The sequence below is a fragment of the Coenobita brevimanus genome, chromosome 86 (genome assembly GCF_032717465.1).
Source record: "Coenobita brevimanus isolate Jiangsu-jjx chromosome 86, ASM3271746v2, whole genome shotgun sequence".
Classification (NCBI taxonomy): domain Eukaryota; kingdom Metazoa; phylum Arthropoda; class Malacostraca; order Decapoda; family Coenobitidae; genus Coenobita; species Coenobita brevimanus.
Window position 1 is genome coordinate 23492716 of NC_137039.1, and position 17211 is coordinate 23509926.

Consider the following 17211-nt stretch of genomic DNA (forward strand, 5'->3'; position numbering starts at 1 on the left):
ATACCAACCAACAGACATGTGTAGGCTTAAATATTGCAGAATCATGCGTTCAGTACCTAAAAACAAAATACAATGATGGCAGTGACCGATACTCTGACGCTAATGGGGGAAAACAATCAAGATACTAGTCCGGATTCCCACCTTTCCCTCGTTAGATGTGATGCTCTGTGTTTATCCTGGGGTGTTTGCCTCAGCATCCCTACACATATCCCTTGGATACATGAAATGAAGGGAAATGGATTTTGAAATTTAACAGTAATACCACCGTTAATCAGGACAATGCTTACCCTTTCCTCTACGCGGATGTCGATGGATTTACTTTCACGATAAAATCCCGTTCTTCGGCGTCCATCTTGCAGTCGTGGCCCGTGCGCCTGTGTTTATGTTCAGCTTTGTAATTTTTTTTTTTCTTTCAAATTTCTGCCGCTTCGTTGCTGTAATCAATGGGATAAATATGACTCTTCTAAATATTTAATAATTTAAAAATTCAGGTCAACACCCCTGTATTTTAAAACGAATTTCAAAAATGTCTTCGCATCTGGCGCCTCTTTTGAAACTCTAATCGCTAAAACTTTAGAATCTGTAGCTAATTTTCTGATAAATTCCCAATTAACTCTGCTCCCACCTCTCCCTAAGCGCTCTTTCCGTAGTTTATGCTTGTCACCAAAGTAATTTCAAATGGAGGGGTTAAATAGAGCTGTAACTAAGCTTTTTACTAAAAAGACTCTCCTCTGAGCTGAATAAAATCGTCTCGAGCTGGCAAGGATAGACTAGAATAATAAGACTCTCCCTTGGAGTTGGCAAGCATAAATCGATATAAGCTACTTCCCGGAGCTAAATAAAATCGTCTGAGACGAACAAATATACACCAAAAGAAAACTGATTTAAGGAGCCAGCCTAGATGGAATACCCACTTTCGATGCGTTTGACCTGAATGATAGTCAAATGGCTTTCTGTATGGTACTCTCGTGAGTTAAGGCGCTCCAATTGGTTATGGTCCATAAGGGTTTAAATCAGAGAACTGGCTGGGGTATATTGTTCACATTTATAATGCCCCTCAGCGGAAATTAAGTGTTCACTTTTGCCTTAAATGTCTAGACCAGGGGTTCCCAACCTGGGGTAAATTACCCCAAGTGGGGTAATTTGGTCTTTTGTGAAGGGTAATGGGGGAGGTAAAAAAAAAAAAAAAATCTAAAAATCATACCAGTTATGATAGACTTTCAGACCTATACTAAAATTCAGAGATGAATGTTTAAAGTCATGTTTATTTGGTATCAGTGTTAATAATAAAAATAAATTACTCCTTGCAATAACTCTCTTGGTTTTAGCCTAACCTTTAATTAAGTCCTACATTCAAACTAAAATCTAGGCATCAAAATGTTAAGCAGCTAAAATGCAATTGTGGAAACATAAGCAATGAGGGGTAATGAGTGAAGGGAGGTGTGGAAAATGGGGTCATGGGTAAATAAAGGTTGGGAACCCCTGGTCTAGACTAAGCAGCCTCACCAAACTACGCTCCTGATTGGGCAGTAAAGGACTGAATTATAACTGCATCAAAATCTGCCATCCATAAACACCTGAACCTAGACCTGTCTTGCTGGTAGACTGTGGTGTAGTAGCCTACACTGTTTGCTGTTCTAGCCAACCTAACCACTTCAGTCTGATGACATTATATTTTTGCTGTTTCCATTTTTTTTTTTTTTTTTTTTTATAGCATCGGAGATTTTTCGAACTGGAGAGGTCAGATATAGCCTTGATTAACCCCTTCACTACTGGAGCTCTCTCTTATGCAGAACAAAGCCGTCTGGTGGTGGCCTGAATAAAATAAAAAATACGTCACTGGGTTAAGTAAGAGTAAAATGCAGTACAGTGCCCCTGAAAGCGCCCAGACAACCCCACAAGGAGCCCACAGAGGAGCAACGACAGCGCGGCGGAACTCGGAGCGACAACGGCATAAGTCCGCCCGGGCCGCGCGCCCCTATGACCCGGAACTCGCCCGCCGCCACCATAGCAGGAATACTAGACTACCTTCCGGGTGAGCCTTCCCCAGCCAGCTAAAGGGTGGAGCTGCCTATCCAGCTCCTGCCAGCACCCCAGAGACGGCCTGTAGCCGTTCACCCCTCACTAAGGAGACGGCCTGTAGCCGCTCTGAGAGTTATAAGGAGATGGCCTGTAGCCGCTCCCACCTTCGTCAGGAGATGGCCTGTAGCTGCTCTGAAGGTGTCCCCCCTGAGACGGCCTGTAGCTGCTCACCCCTCCTGAAGGAGACGGCCTGTAGCCGCTCCGAAGGTGCCTTCCCTGAGACGGCCTGTAGCCGCTCCGAAGGTGCCTTCCCTGAGAGGGCCTGTAGCCACTAGCCCCTCCTGAAGGAGACAGCCCGTAGCTGCTCTGAGGGTAACAAGGAGATGACCTGTAGCCACTCCTGCCTTTGTCAGGAGATGGCCTGTAGCCGCTTCGAAGGTGTCCCCCCTGAGACGGCCTGTAGCCGCTCACCCCTCCTGAAGGAGAAGGCCTGTAGCTGCTCTGAAGGTGCCTTCCCTAAGACGGCCTGTAGCCACTCAACCCTCCTGAAGGAGATGGCCTGTAGCCACTTCCGCCTTCGTCAGGAGACGGCCTGTAGCCGCTCTGAAGGTGCCCTTCCTGAGACGGCCTGTAGCTGCTCACCCCTCCTGAAGGAGACGGCCTTTAGCCACTCTGAGGGTAAGAAGGAGATGGCCTGTAGCCGCTCCCGCCTTCATCAGGAGATGGCCTGTAGCTGCTCCGAAGGTGTCCTCCCTGAGAAGGCCTGTAGCCACTCAACCCTCCTGAAGGAGACAGCCTGTAGCCGCTCCCGCCTTCGTCAGGAGACGGCCTGTAGCCGTTCCGAAGGTGTCCTCCCTGAGAAGGCCCGTGGCAGCTCAACCCTCCTGAAGGAGATGGCCTGTAGCCGCTCCGAAGGTGCCCTTGGGTCTGCTGGCAGCTGCCCACTCCCCCAGGCCACGGCCAGTAGCCAGGCCTTGGCGACGGCCTGTAAACACGCCCCCAGGAAGCCACGGCCAGTAGCTGGGCCCTACAGCAGGAGACGGCCTGTAGCTGCTCCTCCGTCTGAAGCTGACGCCTGTTCCCTTACCCACGACCCAGAGGGAGTCTCGGGCCTAGAGGAGTATTGGAGAGGCCCCTTAGTCTCCTCTGGCCTCTGCTCCCTACAACTGGATCTGGAGGAGACCCACCTGACGGACCCCGACACAGACCGGTGCTGCAGCCCCTTCCTGTTGGCGCCACCAAGCCCTGGGGACCGCAGCTCTCAGGAACCCCAGACCACCCCCAGGACTTCCAGGCAGGAACTCCCCACACCTCGACATCGGAGATCTTCGTCCTCCATCAGGAGCCTGAACGACATGTTCAGGCAACTGTTCGGCCCCACCCCTGAGGGCCGCACTCCTGTCCCCAGCCCTAAGAGTGCGGGACCCTTCGCCACCCACAGCCCTAGATGAGAACAGACGCCCCTGTATGTGATCCCGTGGCCTCTGGATACAGAGGCCCCCGGTGGTGCCCAGCCCCATCAGTAGCGGAGCTGTGACACCCCTCCGCCCTTGCACCTCACCGCCACAACGCCCAGACCCGACAGGAGTGACAGTAATAATGCAGTGGTTGTGATCAAGTGATGTAAAGGCAGAACAGTGAACTAACCCTCTAATGGAAGTCAGTAATAATACCAAAGTGGTGGAGTGAATAACAACTACGGAAAACATTGTATGTGACCAAGGGATATAAAGACGGAACAGTGAGCTACCCCTCTGATAGAAGTCAGTGATAATACCAAAGTGGTGGAGTGAGTGACAGCGACGGTATAAACACAAATACGGCCACCCGGTGAGAGTCGAGTCTAACGGGGTAAATACGCTACCATCAGAAAATCTCTCCTGATACTAAGACCATAATCAGACCCCAGTGCCAAAGCAACACTCCCCAGCAGGAGATAACCTTGGTAACTCCACGAATATAGAAAACCCGGACTTCCCCTAATTAAGAACACTCTGCCTCAAGTGCTATTCACTGTGACCCAAGCAGTAGCCTGCGTGATACTGATAACCATATCTAGACAAGAGTTAGTAATTGCCCAGTGTACTTGTGTCTGTAACATCTACTTGTTCCCCTGTCCAACTAAGTAATACAAATGTAAGGTTGTTGCCTGGAGTTTTTGTGTCCTACCTCTCTCTTATTTGTCTAAGCCCCGGTCTAGAAAGAGTCCCGCTATACGCTAGGGGTTTACGGGACGGAAAGCCGAACCTAAAACACCTAGCATTACGAAGAGGTTAAGTTTGACCTTCACCTGTACAATCCTTCATACTAAAGTTTCATTTTTGTAGTATTGTAAGAGTGACCACTATCCACGTCTGTTGATACAGTCTCAGACTTGTACGCTGATGATACCAATTAAGCCGTTTTATGCAAACATCCTGTCTAGTGTATCTTAATTACGACCCTCTCTTAATCTGTGTTGAAGGGATGATTTCTGCAAACTTCCAACCACTAGTTTCTTCTTACTGTACAAGAGTTAAACTTAATTAGGGATGAACCCTGGAGAAAGCTTATAGGTATCGTTGCCCCCATTCTTCATTTCTTGAAAGTTTAGGGCTTCTGATTTATTAGCACAAGGTTCATCGCACTGTTGTCTGTTTTACATGTACAATGGGTCAGATAGCTTTATCTGATAGTAGGCTACCCCACCTTGGTTTGTTCTGTGTCAGCTTTATAGAAATACATCTAGATCTGAGGTCAGCATACACCACTTCATCCATGTCTTCTTCGGTCTACCTTTCCGACAAAGGTTCTCTGCGAAACAACGGTTCGAAAACTCGTCATTTCCTGCAGGACGTATTCGGGATAACTGGAATCTTAAAAAGGGGTGACTATAAGATGGTCAAGGCTAAAAATGGGGTAAAACAAGGAGATTTCTTCAGGCATGTCCGGGGGTTATCCCCCAAGAAATCTCAAATGGCCGCTAGGGTGCCCAGGAATATTATTTTCAGGAGTGGCCATTGTCACCCCAGCATCGGATGAGACGAAATACCGAATCGCAGAGGTCGTTTACCGAATTGGCAAAATTAATTGAAAAATATAATTTTTATCACCATGTAGGTTCATACACAACTAATTATCTGAAACTCGGTCAAAATTTTGTTTAATTTAACTGTTAATTAAAAAAAATCTGGATTCAGTTCAAAAACTGGCTAAATTTAGCGAAAGTGTTTTGACTTTCGCTCGACAACCAGTGTCGAAAACTCGCCTTCGCACACTTCAAGCTTATATTGATTGAACATGCAAATATATTTATTTTCACTGTAAATCAATATTTATGCAAAACAGAAGTCTGTCAAAGCTTGCTGGCGATCTGAAGGGCAAACACAGGCTAAGTTTAGAATGGTTTCGTTCTGAATCCTGATTTCTTTCATTAAGTTAAATTATGCACAATTCTTTGACCGGATTTCAAACAATCAGGTGTGTATGAACCTATATGGTGAAAAAGTTATAATACTTTCCTATTAAAAGTGCCGATAAACGATTTGGTACAGTACCGGTATTTCGTTGCACAGCAGCCACACTTCTGACTCTTATTGTAGCCTACTGCATTAAAAGAAAGGCCCTTTACAGTGCCAGCAGCAGCAGGAGCAACAACAACAACAAAAGTAGTAGTAGTAGTAGTAGTGTAGTAGTGGTAGTTGTAGTAGTAGTAGTAGCAGCAGTAGTAGTAGTAGTAGTAGTAGTAGTAGTAGAAGCAGCAGCTGCAACTCCAGGTTCATCAGAAACTCATCTAATATACTATTGCATTAGCCGTGTGTGTGTGTGTGTGTGTGTGTGTGTGTGTGTGTGTGTGTGTGTGTGTGTGTGTGTGTGTGTGTGTTTTGGGCAACCGAAACTACACATTCAAATCGCACCAAAACTGGCACAGAAATCGCACAAAATATTCGCTGATGTAAAATAACTTGGTCCCATCACGATTGAAAAACTTTTGCTATATTTAATGTGCAATCACATATTGACCAAAAAAACGCCTCTCTTGGCGCCCGGCATAGGATCTCCGTAAAATTTTTTGGCCACAGGTACAACTAAAGTATTTCGGACTTGCGTTCGGACAACTTGGGTTCCATTCCCGAAGCTGCAAATAACACGATCAATTGGTTAGCGGCAAAAAATCCAAGTGACAACGTTACACTAGAACAGCACATAAACGCGAGAGCCCTTCGCAGGAGCAAGTGCGAGAGGCCCGAAGGGCCCACGAGCACTTGTTTAGGGGAGGGCGGTGATGATTCGGCCACTTTTTCGAAAAAAAAAATCATAATAAATAAAGTTTAAGAAATTCTTAAAATCTGCTTACTCCAAGAGGAAGCGACATCTTTTGGCTCTTTTGTGTGCTATTGTCAGTTCTTAAACTTACGTCATTTCTTGGCAGTAATCCAAACTCTTAAGGTCTCCAAAATGGCCGAACCATCCCTCTTGGTGTGGATGATTCGGCCACTGGCGTTGGATGGTTCGGCCACCATGTGGGATGATTTGGCCACTTGCCTCTGGGGCTCAATTAAAGAATTAAATACAGTAGGATAATTAAGAATCAAATTTTCATCTGTGCTGACATGATTTATTGGATTTATTTTTACCTAAACAATCTCCTTTTAATGAAACAAGGAACAAACAATCTCCTTATAATGAAATTAAATGGCTCTACTCTTGCCTATCTCAGATATAATAAAACTATAATTTTGTGAAAGAAAATATCCGAGTCAAATGAAAGCTACTTCTCTTACATGCTGTTTACTCTTAACGCATTTTAAATCCAGTGAAACAAAAATCCAAAGTTGTAATACCTTTGCCTTCGCTTAGTGCTTTGTGAAACTGGTTCAGGTAATACTCCAATTATAGCGTTTCTTGAAACAGAAGCTTCATCAATTTCTGAGGGAAAGTAGAGAGAGAGAGAGAGAGAGAGAATATGTAATTTTATAGAAAAAAGGTATGGGGATGAGTCTGTTATGATGTGGCAGGGGTAAACCAGCTCTGCTGTCGGGCCCTGCTGCAGATGTCACTGATTGCATTGCGCAGTTGACCCTTGTGCGGTGTGGTGCGGTGAGGATCAGTCCGTTCTCCCCTTTGGGGCTAAGATGCGAATGAATGTGTTTGAATGGATGAGTAAATGGGGAGTGTGTCGTCCTGTCTCGGCTACCTCCCTTTCCTTGGGGGAAGCAGCCTAGGTATATAGATAGATAAATAGATAGAAAAAAATTGTTAAATAAAGAAAATAAATCATTAGATAATTATGAGAGATGGTTCGGCCACCTGGCAACCCTGCCGAACCATCCCTCACTTCAAGTGGCCGAATCATCCCCCATGTATAAAGATGTACACATGGCGCCCCGAAACCCAGAGTTCATAAGCTGTTCGAGTGTTATCTACTCTCACGTCACCTATAGACAATAAATGATATTTGCACTATATATGGATAACAACCCTGAAGTATTAATGGAGCTACTGCTTACGTTGGATCACTGAAAAAGTACATAGGGGTCATGAAAAATCATAAAATCTAACCTGATGTTGCTGTTTCCCGGCCAACCAAAACAAACACATGTGCCATTTGTCGGCAAGATCACGCAACTTCATGTGAAATCTCAATGATCTAGGTCCCCTACATTATTCAGGAAGGCCAGTGGCCGAACCATCCCCCTGGCCGAACTATCACTGCGCTCCCCTATTACTAGGACGTTGCATGTTGATGTGAACTGGGGAAGAAGAGTCCACGCAGCCCCCATATACGGTACTTTATATTTTCTTTCACAGTATTGTATTCTTGTCTGGATTTAGGCATACGCTAAACAATTTACAGCTTTAGGCCTCACATTCTGAAGAGGCCTTTCAAAATCTGATTTTTAAATAGCTCTATTATAATTCATATTTAAGTAATGATTCACTCTAATTAACGCAATTAACAGGGGCGGATTAACCAATAGGCTGCAGCCTTGAGTCCCTTTCCTTGAAGGAGCTCACATACATATACGAAATAAAAGGATATTTAAATAAATAAGGCAAATGATAAAGAGTACAGCAACTGGCATCATGCAAAATCTACTTATGGTCATTAAAATCTTTACATGGGGGCTCTCATATCTAGTTCAGCATAGGGTCCCCAAAGGGGTTATTCTGGACCTGACACTATTCTTCTATTAATTTCCTCTTGGCTCCTGTACTTCCATGCGAAAACGGATCCTCTTTGGGCAGGGATGAAATGACAAGTAGATTCCAAAACCGGTGTGTTCATCGACTGCATACCTGCATATCTGCTACACCGACAAACTGGTACATTTTACAAATCAGATTACCCAGCAACGATTGTCCCAAAGTCCGTCAACGAGATTTTAGGTGTGCGTCACACTCCCAATTATACCTAGCAGCATTGTGCGCCAGCACACTTAACGCTCATCAGCCCTTTGTTTTATTCTGCCCAGGAGCAACCCTCATTTTTCCTCTCTGCTAGATTATTGACCGAGACTCTCTTTGCTGACCACTTAGAGCTTAAATGGACCGCGGTACGTATCGGTACTTCCGCTGTTGCCACCAAGTGAATCTTTTTTTTTTATTTTTTTTTATTCATCCATATCCAGTTCCAATGGCAAGCCGATCCTCCCGATCTGGCAATGAATGCGCAACAGGTGGGCAGAGGAAAGCAGCTCCCATGTCCATCACCAAAATGGTGCCACCCTCAATCAACCGAGACAGTTCTTGGCCTTCCATCATCTCGTGGGGAATTCTTCCTCACCACTCCTAATCTAGCACTAACTGACGTCATTAGTTCTAGCCTACTAGCCATCTACCCGCCTACCTCTCCTGTCTCATACCCACTTACTCTGGCCGTTTTTTCATAACCTTGCCATCCCAACCCTGCATCTCTCAAAAGAATCCATTATGGCAAACCCGTGGCCGACCTTCCTTGACCTCTAGACATGTCCTGGGCTGCAGGGGAGAGAAGGAACTATATCCATCCATCCATCCATCATCCAATCCTACATTGCCCCGTGAGGAGCGTAGCAGCCCGGCGCTAGGCAGTTGGTCCCGACATTTAAGATGACAGTGACCAGCCTCACTCATCCCTGAATGGCATTACATGAGCAATCAACCCCAACCACCCCTTGGACATAAACCTTCACCGGCTCAATCCGATTGGAGCGCAATAATTACCCACTAAACAACTGCGATGAAAAGAATTATAGCAAGTGGCATGTCACACTGTGGGCATGCCACGAGGATGCAGAGTTCTTCGCTTATCTCAAACTGATGTAGTAAGATAAGGGCTATACCAGAAGCAGAGGTCGCTTCTGAGTTTGCAAGTACTACATCAGTTGGACCGCACTGCCGATCCCTCCATGCACTTAACTCCACGGACCATGGGGACAATGGGAACTGTGGAACCTTGTGTGAGGTTCATAAGGAGGGCAACAATGGAGGTGCATGAGGGCAGACCACTCTGAACCCCTCGATGCATAGGCTATCAACCTGTCGACAAGCGTCACTTGAATGGTGCCCACTAAACGGCCTTGACTGGAACCATTCAATAGTGTTGACAAGTGAGAATCTGTGTCAGCAAAGGTTTTTATTAAAACTTTTTAGCATACGCCAATACATTTAATAATGTTTATCATTACAACCATTAGCAATTACCACATTATGCACAGATATTCAGTGTACCCTATTACAAACACTATTTGCTTTAAAACAAGTTGCTTATTAAATAATGAACTATAACAATATGGTGGCGTAAAAAAATCTCACAGAACCTGTAAGTACTGTCTCTGCCACTACTGAATGAGACGAGAGTTGTCAGTGCACAGCCTAACCCTACAGTAGTCTGCCACAAAGGATGTTAAGCATTTCTTCAGATAAACAAGTCTTAATAATGTTAATTATATTAACAATAATTTGACATGTTTCCACATTATTATTCACTTTGGCACAGATGCACAAACTTATGAAAACTTCCCTCTCACACAATATTTAAGATTTGCTTTATGCATCATGACAATTCTAGCCGTCTGTTCCTGCTGAAGCCATACAGTTTTACTCAGCTGTGAGTGAATTACATAAGCCTGAGACTGCTAACAGTCACAATTACCCCTTTCATGGTCAGGATAGCTCATATTTTAGTCTAGCTAATGGCAGGCGATTATATTCAATTAACAGTGAGTCACAGGATCCTGAGTCACAACCAACCTTTCCGTACAGCTGAGATAAAAGTAGGCCGGGATAATGTTCATCAGTCATTTAACTGCTACAACAACTACCTCTCAGCTGAACCAAATCGTGTGTATTAGTCCGAACAGTTATGTAATCCTTGACATCTTTATTAATCCCTTGAATATGAGATGTCTTTGCTAAGCTGAACACAATCATTACACGGAGATTGCAGGAATAAACCAAGACATCACCGTGGTGGAAGGGTTAACGTACGAAGAACGAGGATTACATTCGACAATGATTCTTTAATTAGTTCTACAATATAATGAACCCTTAACTTAATTTGAGCACACATCAATGCCGACAGGCGTGCTGTAACAGATCTGATACGCAATATTTCATACCCGAACTTTAATAATATACTGGTGTGCTTTCTCGTGTCCAGCACAGCCTATCTGAAGGTAATATTGGAATGCATTTTACATATTATCAACACATTTACAACTAGAAAATCTTAAACCACATGAATACTGTGTTTAACCCTTTAACTGCAAATAACCTACAGTATTTAGCATTTACGGTACATTTCAGCTAATATCAGACGACCACTATTATCTGGAAAAACATAAGACACAAAAAAGTCAGACTATGGCCAACAACAATGAACTTCGTGTTCAAATACAGCTTATAGCGAAAGATTTCATTTAGATCACACAAACTCTCACCACCCAATGGGTTGACTTTTACAGTGTATGTGGGTATAATTTTTCCACTGGAACAATGAGCGGCACTAAAAAGGGACACCTTCATGTGGTGGCACCAACATAACCGACTGGCTCAACTGCCTGGTTATACAAACGTCCTTCAGCTACTTCCTTATCCCTTATAAGCAGACTAGTAGACAGAAGGAGGAGAGCAACTTCATCCTGCAATCCACTGGGTTCACATTTCAGATGAACCTGGGGTCAACTACTACTACAGCACTGAGAAATTAAGATACATCTTTACAAGCTCGTCTATCCATCCCCTGATTGCAACTCTCATCCCCTTTGAGGCACAAGTACAATATTTTCAATAACTGTATCTACGTCTGCCTCCTACATCAAGATATATTAAATTCCTCTCTTCACATGCACATTATATACAGACACCATACAGTCGCCACCGCTACAACCATCAGTTCACCATCTTGCTCTGGCCTGCGTTCACTCTACATCCTGTTTAACAGCACTGTAGGTAGTTCTGTACGCGCCAGATTCCATGACGTCACTGAAGTCACGCCAAGACCACGTCAAAACACATTAATGTGAACTGGATTTTAGACGTCGTCGCTTTCATTCACTGTTATCAGGCATCATCGATCATGTTTCGTCATCCAACACCTGGCATTCCTTTTACTCTCTTGTTTTGACCTTCATTAACCCGTTACTATTACAAGGTGGGTCTCCCAAGTTGAATAAAATAATCTGTTCACGAAAAAAAAAAAAAAAGTCCTCAGGCTGATGGGATTAATGAAAATTTTATGCTACACCTCACATTATTCCGCTAACCCTAATCACTTTTTTCTTTACTAATAACGATGCTGGCTACGAATATGTACCTCCCAACTACCATGCTCTTCAGAACAATAAACAGACCATAGACTAACAAAAAAAAAAAAAAGTGTGTTGCTAGTATGAATACCCGTACGTACTAGTTTCTCGCGGCTGTATTATGGAGTGAGTGTGGAAGGGTGGAAGGAAGCATCTCATATTTCACGGTCACTTTTTAGAGCAGCTGTACATGTTCGATGATTAACCTGCCTCCCACGTTAGAATGCACTGAACAATGATACAGGAAGGTCAGCCGTGTTTTATCATCACATATGGCTCCGAAATTATCGTCAAAAACTGGGGGCTTAATCCACTCCACACTTTCGCGATCTCAGTTTTAACTGAAGCATCCAAGTTGTTTGTTGAACCCTTTAAGAAACGGTTAACCTAAAAGTATATATTATCCTGAAAAACAACTAATACGAGTAAAATAAAAATATATAAACTCTGCCGGATAGTTCATCCTCGTCTCATTGGACTCTTGGAACAAAAAGCCCCCACCCCACCAAACCCCCCCAAAAAAACTTAGGCAAGGGAACCTCTGGGAATTCTACGAAGACACCTGTAACTGTCCTGGCAGCTCTAGTGGCTCTAAGGGGTGTAGGAAAGGTTTAAAATCAAATATGTCCCCCAGGAAGTAATTGAGCAAATCGGAAATTCTGTGATATTTGCGTTTCTAGACCGGCCCCTGGAAGGTCTAGACAATTATATGGCTGTCAGCTCTTCCCCTGGTTGTTTCACCTCCCGTCCTGGGCTCTGCCTGGGTTTTTCTGTTGTTCCTCGGCGTCTGCATTTATCCCTTCGGTTTGCTCAGATGATAATAGTTTCCCCTGATCCTCACACTCTATCGCCTTCTCCCTCTGCTTCATTATTACTACCGTTTTCTGATTTAGGGGAGGCTTGTACATTTAGCGGCTCCACTTCCTCTCTCGTGGTTTCTTTCGAGATCTCACCCACTTCCAGTTCCAGCTCATCTTTCCTACCTGTTCCTGCAAAACATCACGTTACGTTAGCATTACTGGTATTGCTGGTGGTTAATAACTGAATAACTGCATTGTGACAGCCATAGCTCCTTTCATTTACTAGTAGCATCGTGAAGGAATATATAAATCTTACGGGTCGCCACCTGTCGTTTAGGTGTTAAAATAGTGATAATAACTTTTAAAATACATTCATTTGTAAGTTACACGTTTTGTATCCTGTGTGTGTTTAGTAGCCTAGACTTGGTAAGTGACGTAGTATGAATAAATAAATAAATAAATAGTGGACAGTCAAACATGAATACAAATGATAAGTGATTCTGTGCGTGAGAGTGAGGTCGGGTGTGTGCCTTATTTATTGCCTACCTGGCTTGTCGCGTGTGAAGGTGAGGTATGCTAGGTGGGCTAGACAAGTGAGTGCAGCTGCCAACCCGGTAATAAGGTAGAGCCACGTACCACCCACACCCTCGTACACCACACCACCTATGAGACTAGCCCCAGCATAGCCTGCACGTGAAGTACATAAAAAAATAGTAGTAGTAGTAACAGTAATGTCTAGTAATAGTAATATCATTGTCGCCTCTTTTACTATATTACTCCAGCTAACGCCAAAAGATTTACTTAGCTAAGACTGAGTCACAAGAACCTGCGTGTTAATGCAACCCGAGCTAAATCATGGATCTCCACCAACTCTGAGACGTAAAAGGTTACGAAGATTCTCGTTACTGGAATCGGGAAAAATGTGAAGCTTATTACGTGGTTCCAAAGGCATGGAACTCTTCGTAATGCCCCTTCCTGACCGATTTATTTTGGGTATTAGGTACATTTTTTGTTTTGTTTTGTACGTAACTGAGGTAACTATAACGGAACCAGAAATATATAAACAACAATCAAGAGAATATTAAGGTAAGAGGCATAATGAATCGCTACAGAAACGGTGCTACGGAGTTAACATCACGTAGAATAAGGCCCTATGATAATTATAGGAATTTTTCAATAAGTATAATAACACAAGTTTTCAGGATCACAAGAGTGCAAATTTTACACTCGACGGACAATGAGCAACGAATAATAATAAAAAATCAGCATTAGGTATGGCATTTTCCATCTCGTTTCCTGCTGCTAATTATGTCCCTTTCAGGGATATTATTATTTTCCGTTATATTCTATGGTAATCTTGGGACCTGGCAAAAACTGTCTGCCTGAATGACCCTCGTGAAGTCAACAGGCATTAATGTAAGCGTTCTTTGGCAATTACTTTGCACTGAGTAAACCACTGCTATGTGTGCAGTATCCATTGAATGATGCTGCTGTGGTCCAAGGCTCACCTGGAGGGGAACCCGATGGACTGCAGCTGAAAATAACTTTCTCCTGCAGTCCACTATCCACTAACATGTAACTGGCATTTGGTTTTCCTCTGACCTACTTGTTACCACTCACTGCTCTTAGGGAAGAAGAGTGAGTCACTTCTAAGCTAACTGTAAAGAGGAACCATCATAATTGTCAAGAAACGACACTGTTCATGAGTATCAACCTCAGCGAGGCAGCTGATGTACTGCTGCATCTGAAATCCACTGACACCTCCTTCTCCCCTAGTGAAACGAGCTATTAGTTAAAACAGACTGCACAAGGCTCATTAAGGCAATACAACTCATGGGTTTTAAGGGTTATAAGACCTTCACCTCTCTCAGTAATGGATTCCGTACCTAGTCTACACATCAGCTTTATTCATATACAGTACTTGGTTGAGATCTTCACTATATCTAGCAACGCCTAAATGTGAATTTCTCGCCACTTCTAAAGTAACTGGAGATAGGTCAAGATTATTTTATTCCCTGAAATTAAAAAGTGCAAGTAGATACAAAAGTTATGTTCAGTGCCAACACACTCGTCAGCTTGCTTACGAGTATATGAAAAAAAAAAAAAAAAAAAATTTGTTGCTCAATCATCCACTGAGTGACTGGGCTGATAACTATGAGTCACACTGATAACACTGAGTCAGAGGTAGTAAAAGCTGAGGAATCTTTTCTCACTATAAAATTCTCCATGACTTCATCGCACATAATACTAGGTACTCAGTGGCTCACCTCCGGCAGTCATGGTTGCCAACACTGACTGCCAACCTCACACTTGGCGACAACGCTGCCACGACGTAAACACATTACACTTGGCACTTGGCATCCACATTCTCTCTCTCTCTCTCTCTCTCCCCTGACTCTGGGCAATGGCCAGTGACAGTATATATGAACTACTGACCATACCGAGTAAGAGGTATCAGACTCCTACAAAACACACAAATTAGAGAGTAGGATAAGTAAACTATTGGACGAGATGGAATTATCGAACACACTACGATCGTATTTTTTAAAGGGAAGAACTACAGATATGGAGAGATTGTTCATTCTTTTGTCTTTCTTGCAGAACAAATCTTGGTTATGGGAGGAAAATTATCATGTAACTATTGACTGTTTTGCAGAAGGAAGAGGAAATACAGCCCAGAAGACTGCAATGTCTCTTACTCCCTCTGCTGAGGCAAATTTAAGTTACGACAGCGAACCCATCGTAAAAATATCTCGCAATCCAACCTCCGGACTGTACAGTAACCAGCAATCGTACCTAGCATGGAGTAACAGACGCATACAATACTCTATACCGAGGTGGTGTAAAGAAACTACTGGCCGAGACATAGCGGGTTATGTAACATGTCCCAACACAGTAAATGAACTGTATCGTACCTGCCGTGATGTAGCATACACCCACAACACTCTGTAAGCTGGTGGATACTTAAACGAAATACTTGCAGGGACTTAAATATGTAGCATGTCATGACGCGTAAACAACTCTTCCCCCTGCCTGTGACCATTATGACGCTAATACATAATTATCTGACCGTGGCAAAAAAGACCCCAGGACACTGGAAATACAAGACTGTAAACTAGCTATGTTCTTTATACGCTAATTTGGCGTATAATTAACATTTCTCCGTTTTAAATGCTATATTGTAACGATAACTTAACACTTGAATCTGATGCTAGTCATGGAAAGATGTTACGAAAAAAATGTGGAGCCGTAGCGATTTTTTTTTTTTTTTTTTTTTTTTCTATGGGGTTCTGAGAAATAGACTGCAAAATTACGATAACCTAGGCCAGGCCAAGAAGAAATAAGTAGAGTCACGAAAAAGTGCCATGAAGATGATGTAGAGCTTTAGCGTTGTCCTTTTCTACCATGAAACTAGGTGAAATAGGCTGCAAAAAAACGAAAATCTCGGTGACGTTTAGGTAAAAAGAGTACTGTATAAAGATCGTACCTAGGGTGGAGTAGCAGACGCCGACCACACTCTGCACGGTGGTGGACGTGCCCTGGGGTGTGATGGAGGAGGCGTGCACCACCACCGCCGTGAAGCCCAGCCCGAAGCATGGCCCGTTGACCACCTCGATGGCCACTGTCGCCCACACTGTACCCACGCCGCTGGCCACGCTCAGACCCAGAAGGCGTATCGTGTACAGGAACAGCACCAGCGTGATTACTCGTTCAGACCCTAGTTTCTTCAGCAGCGAGTCTGTGGGGATGAGACGGTGCTTTTTCTTGTTGTTGCTGTAGTCCAAGGTTCAAATAAAACGTGAACCCAGTGGACTACAGGCTGAAGTCGCTCTCCTGCGGTCAATAAAAACGTAATCCTTTCCATCTTCTGATTCTACCAAACATTTCCAAAGGCTATGGTAGTTTCAGGTACTCATCAGTTAAAATGTTAAGCGATATCACCGTCTTTACCTGTAATCAGATATTCAGTTTACAGTCTTTATTATATTTCATTTATTTATTTTTTACCACCTATGGAGATTATATTTTAATCCTTTCAATAACATGACGTTGTTTTTTATAATTAACCTACCACCAAGCGAATTAATTAAAGGATTCTATTAAACTGTAATAGACACGGGATTAACTAAGATTATTTCTAACCCCTCAAGTTCGACATCTCTCTAGGAATGAATAAAAACGTTCAAAAGACGCATACTGAAGAGAAATATGTTGTTATCGTCTATACTCTATCACCCTACACCATACACACACTGGAACTCGTCATACATTATACACGTACTCAAATTGAATCTTACGTAGGTTAACAACACACACACACACACACACACACACACACACACACACACACACACACACTACAGGGGTGTTGGGTGAGAAACCCAACACCCCTTGCAGCCTACATCAGCCAATCTATATCTGGGTCTTATTTTCCCAGTTGCTTAAAAGAAAGAAATTATCCCCACACTGAAACTGTTTGTTGTGAAGATAATTTCGGTCCGGTTTAAGTCGAGTGAAAAACTGATGTAGCCTTGAAGTATATATGATTTCAAATTGGAGATGCAGTCTCTCTCTTTCTGTGTGTGTGTGTGTGTGTGTGTTTTATCTATCTATCTCTT

At 43.5% G+C, this 17211-nt stretch overlaps 1 protein-coding gene across 1 annotated transcript in view; it reads right to left on the reverse strand.

Annotated features, from left to right (window-relative positions):
• The window catches only part of LOC145410608 (uncharacterized), a 39413-nt gene that overhangs the window by 12595 nt on the left and 9607 nt on the right, over positions 1-17211 (reverse strand). Inside the window, exons 8-10 of the mRNA XM_080280720.1 lie at positions 16080-16331; positions 13139-13279; positions 12671-12781 (exon numbers count right to left, since the gene is read on the reverse strand). Coding sequence (XP_080136846.1) covers positions 12671-12781; positions 13139-13279; positions 16080-16331 — 504 coding nt within the window. The remainder of the gene's footprint in view (positions 1-12670; positions 12782-13138; positions 13280-16079; positions 16332-17211) is intronic.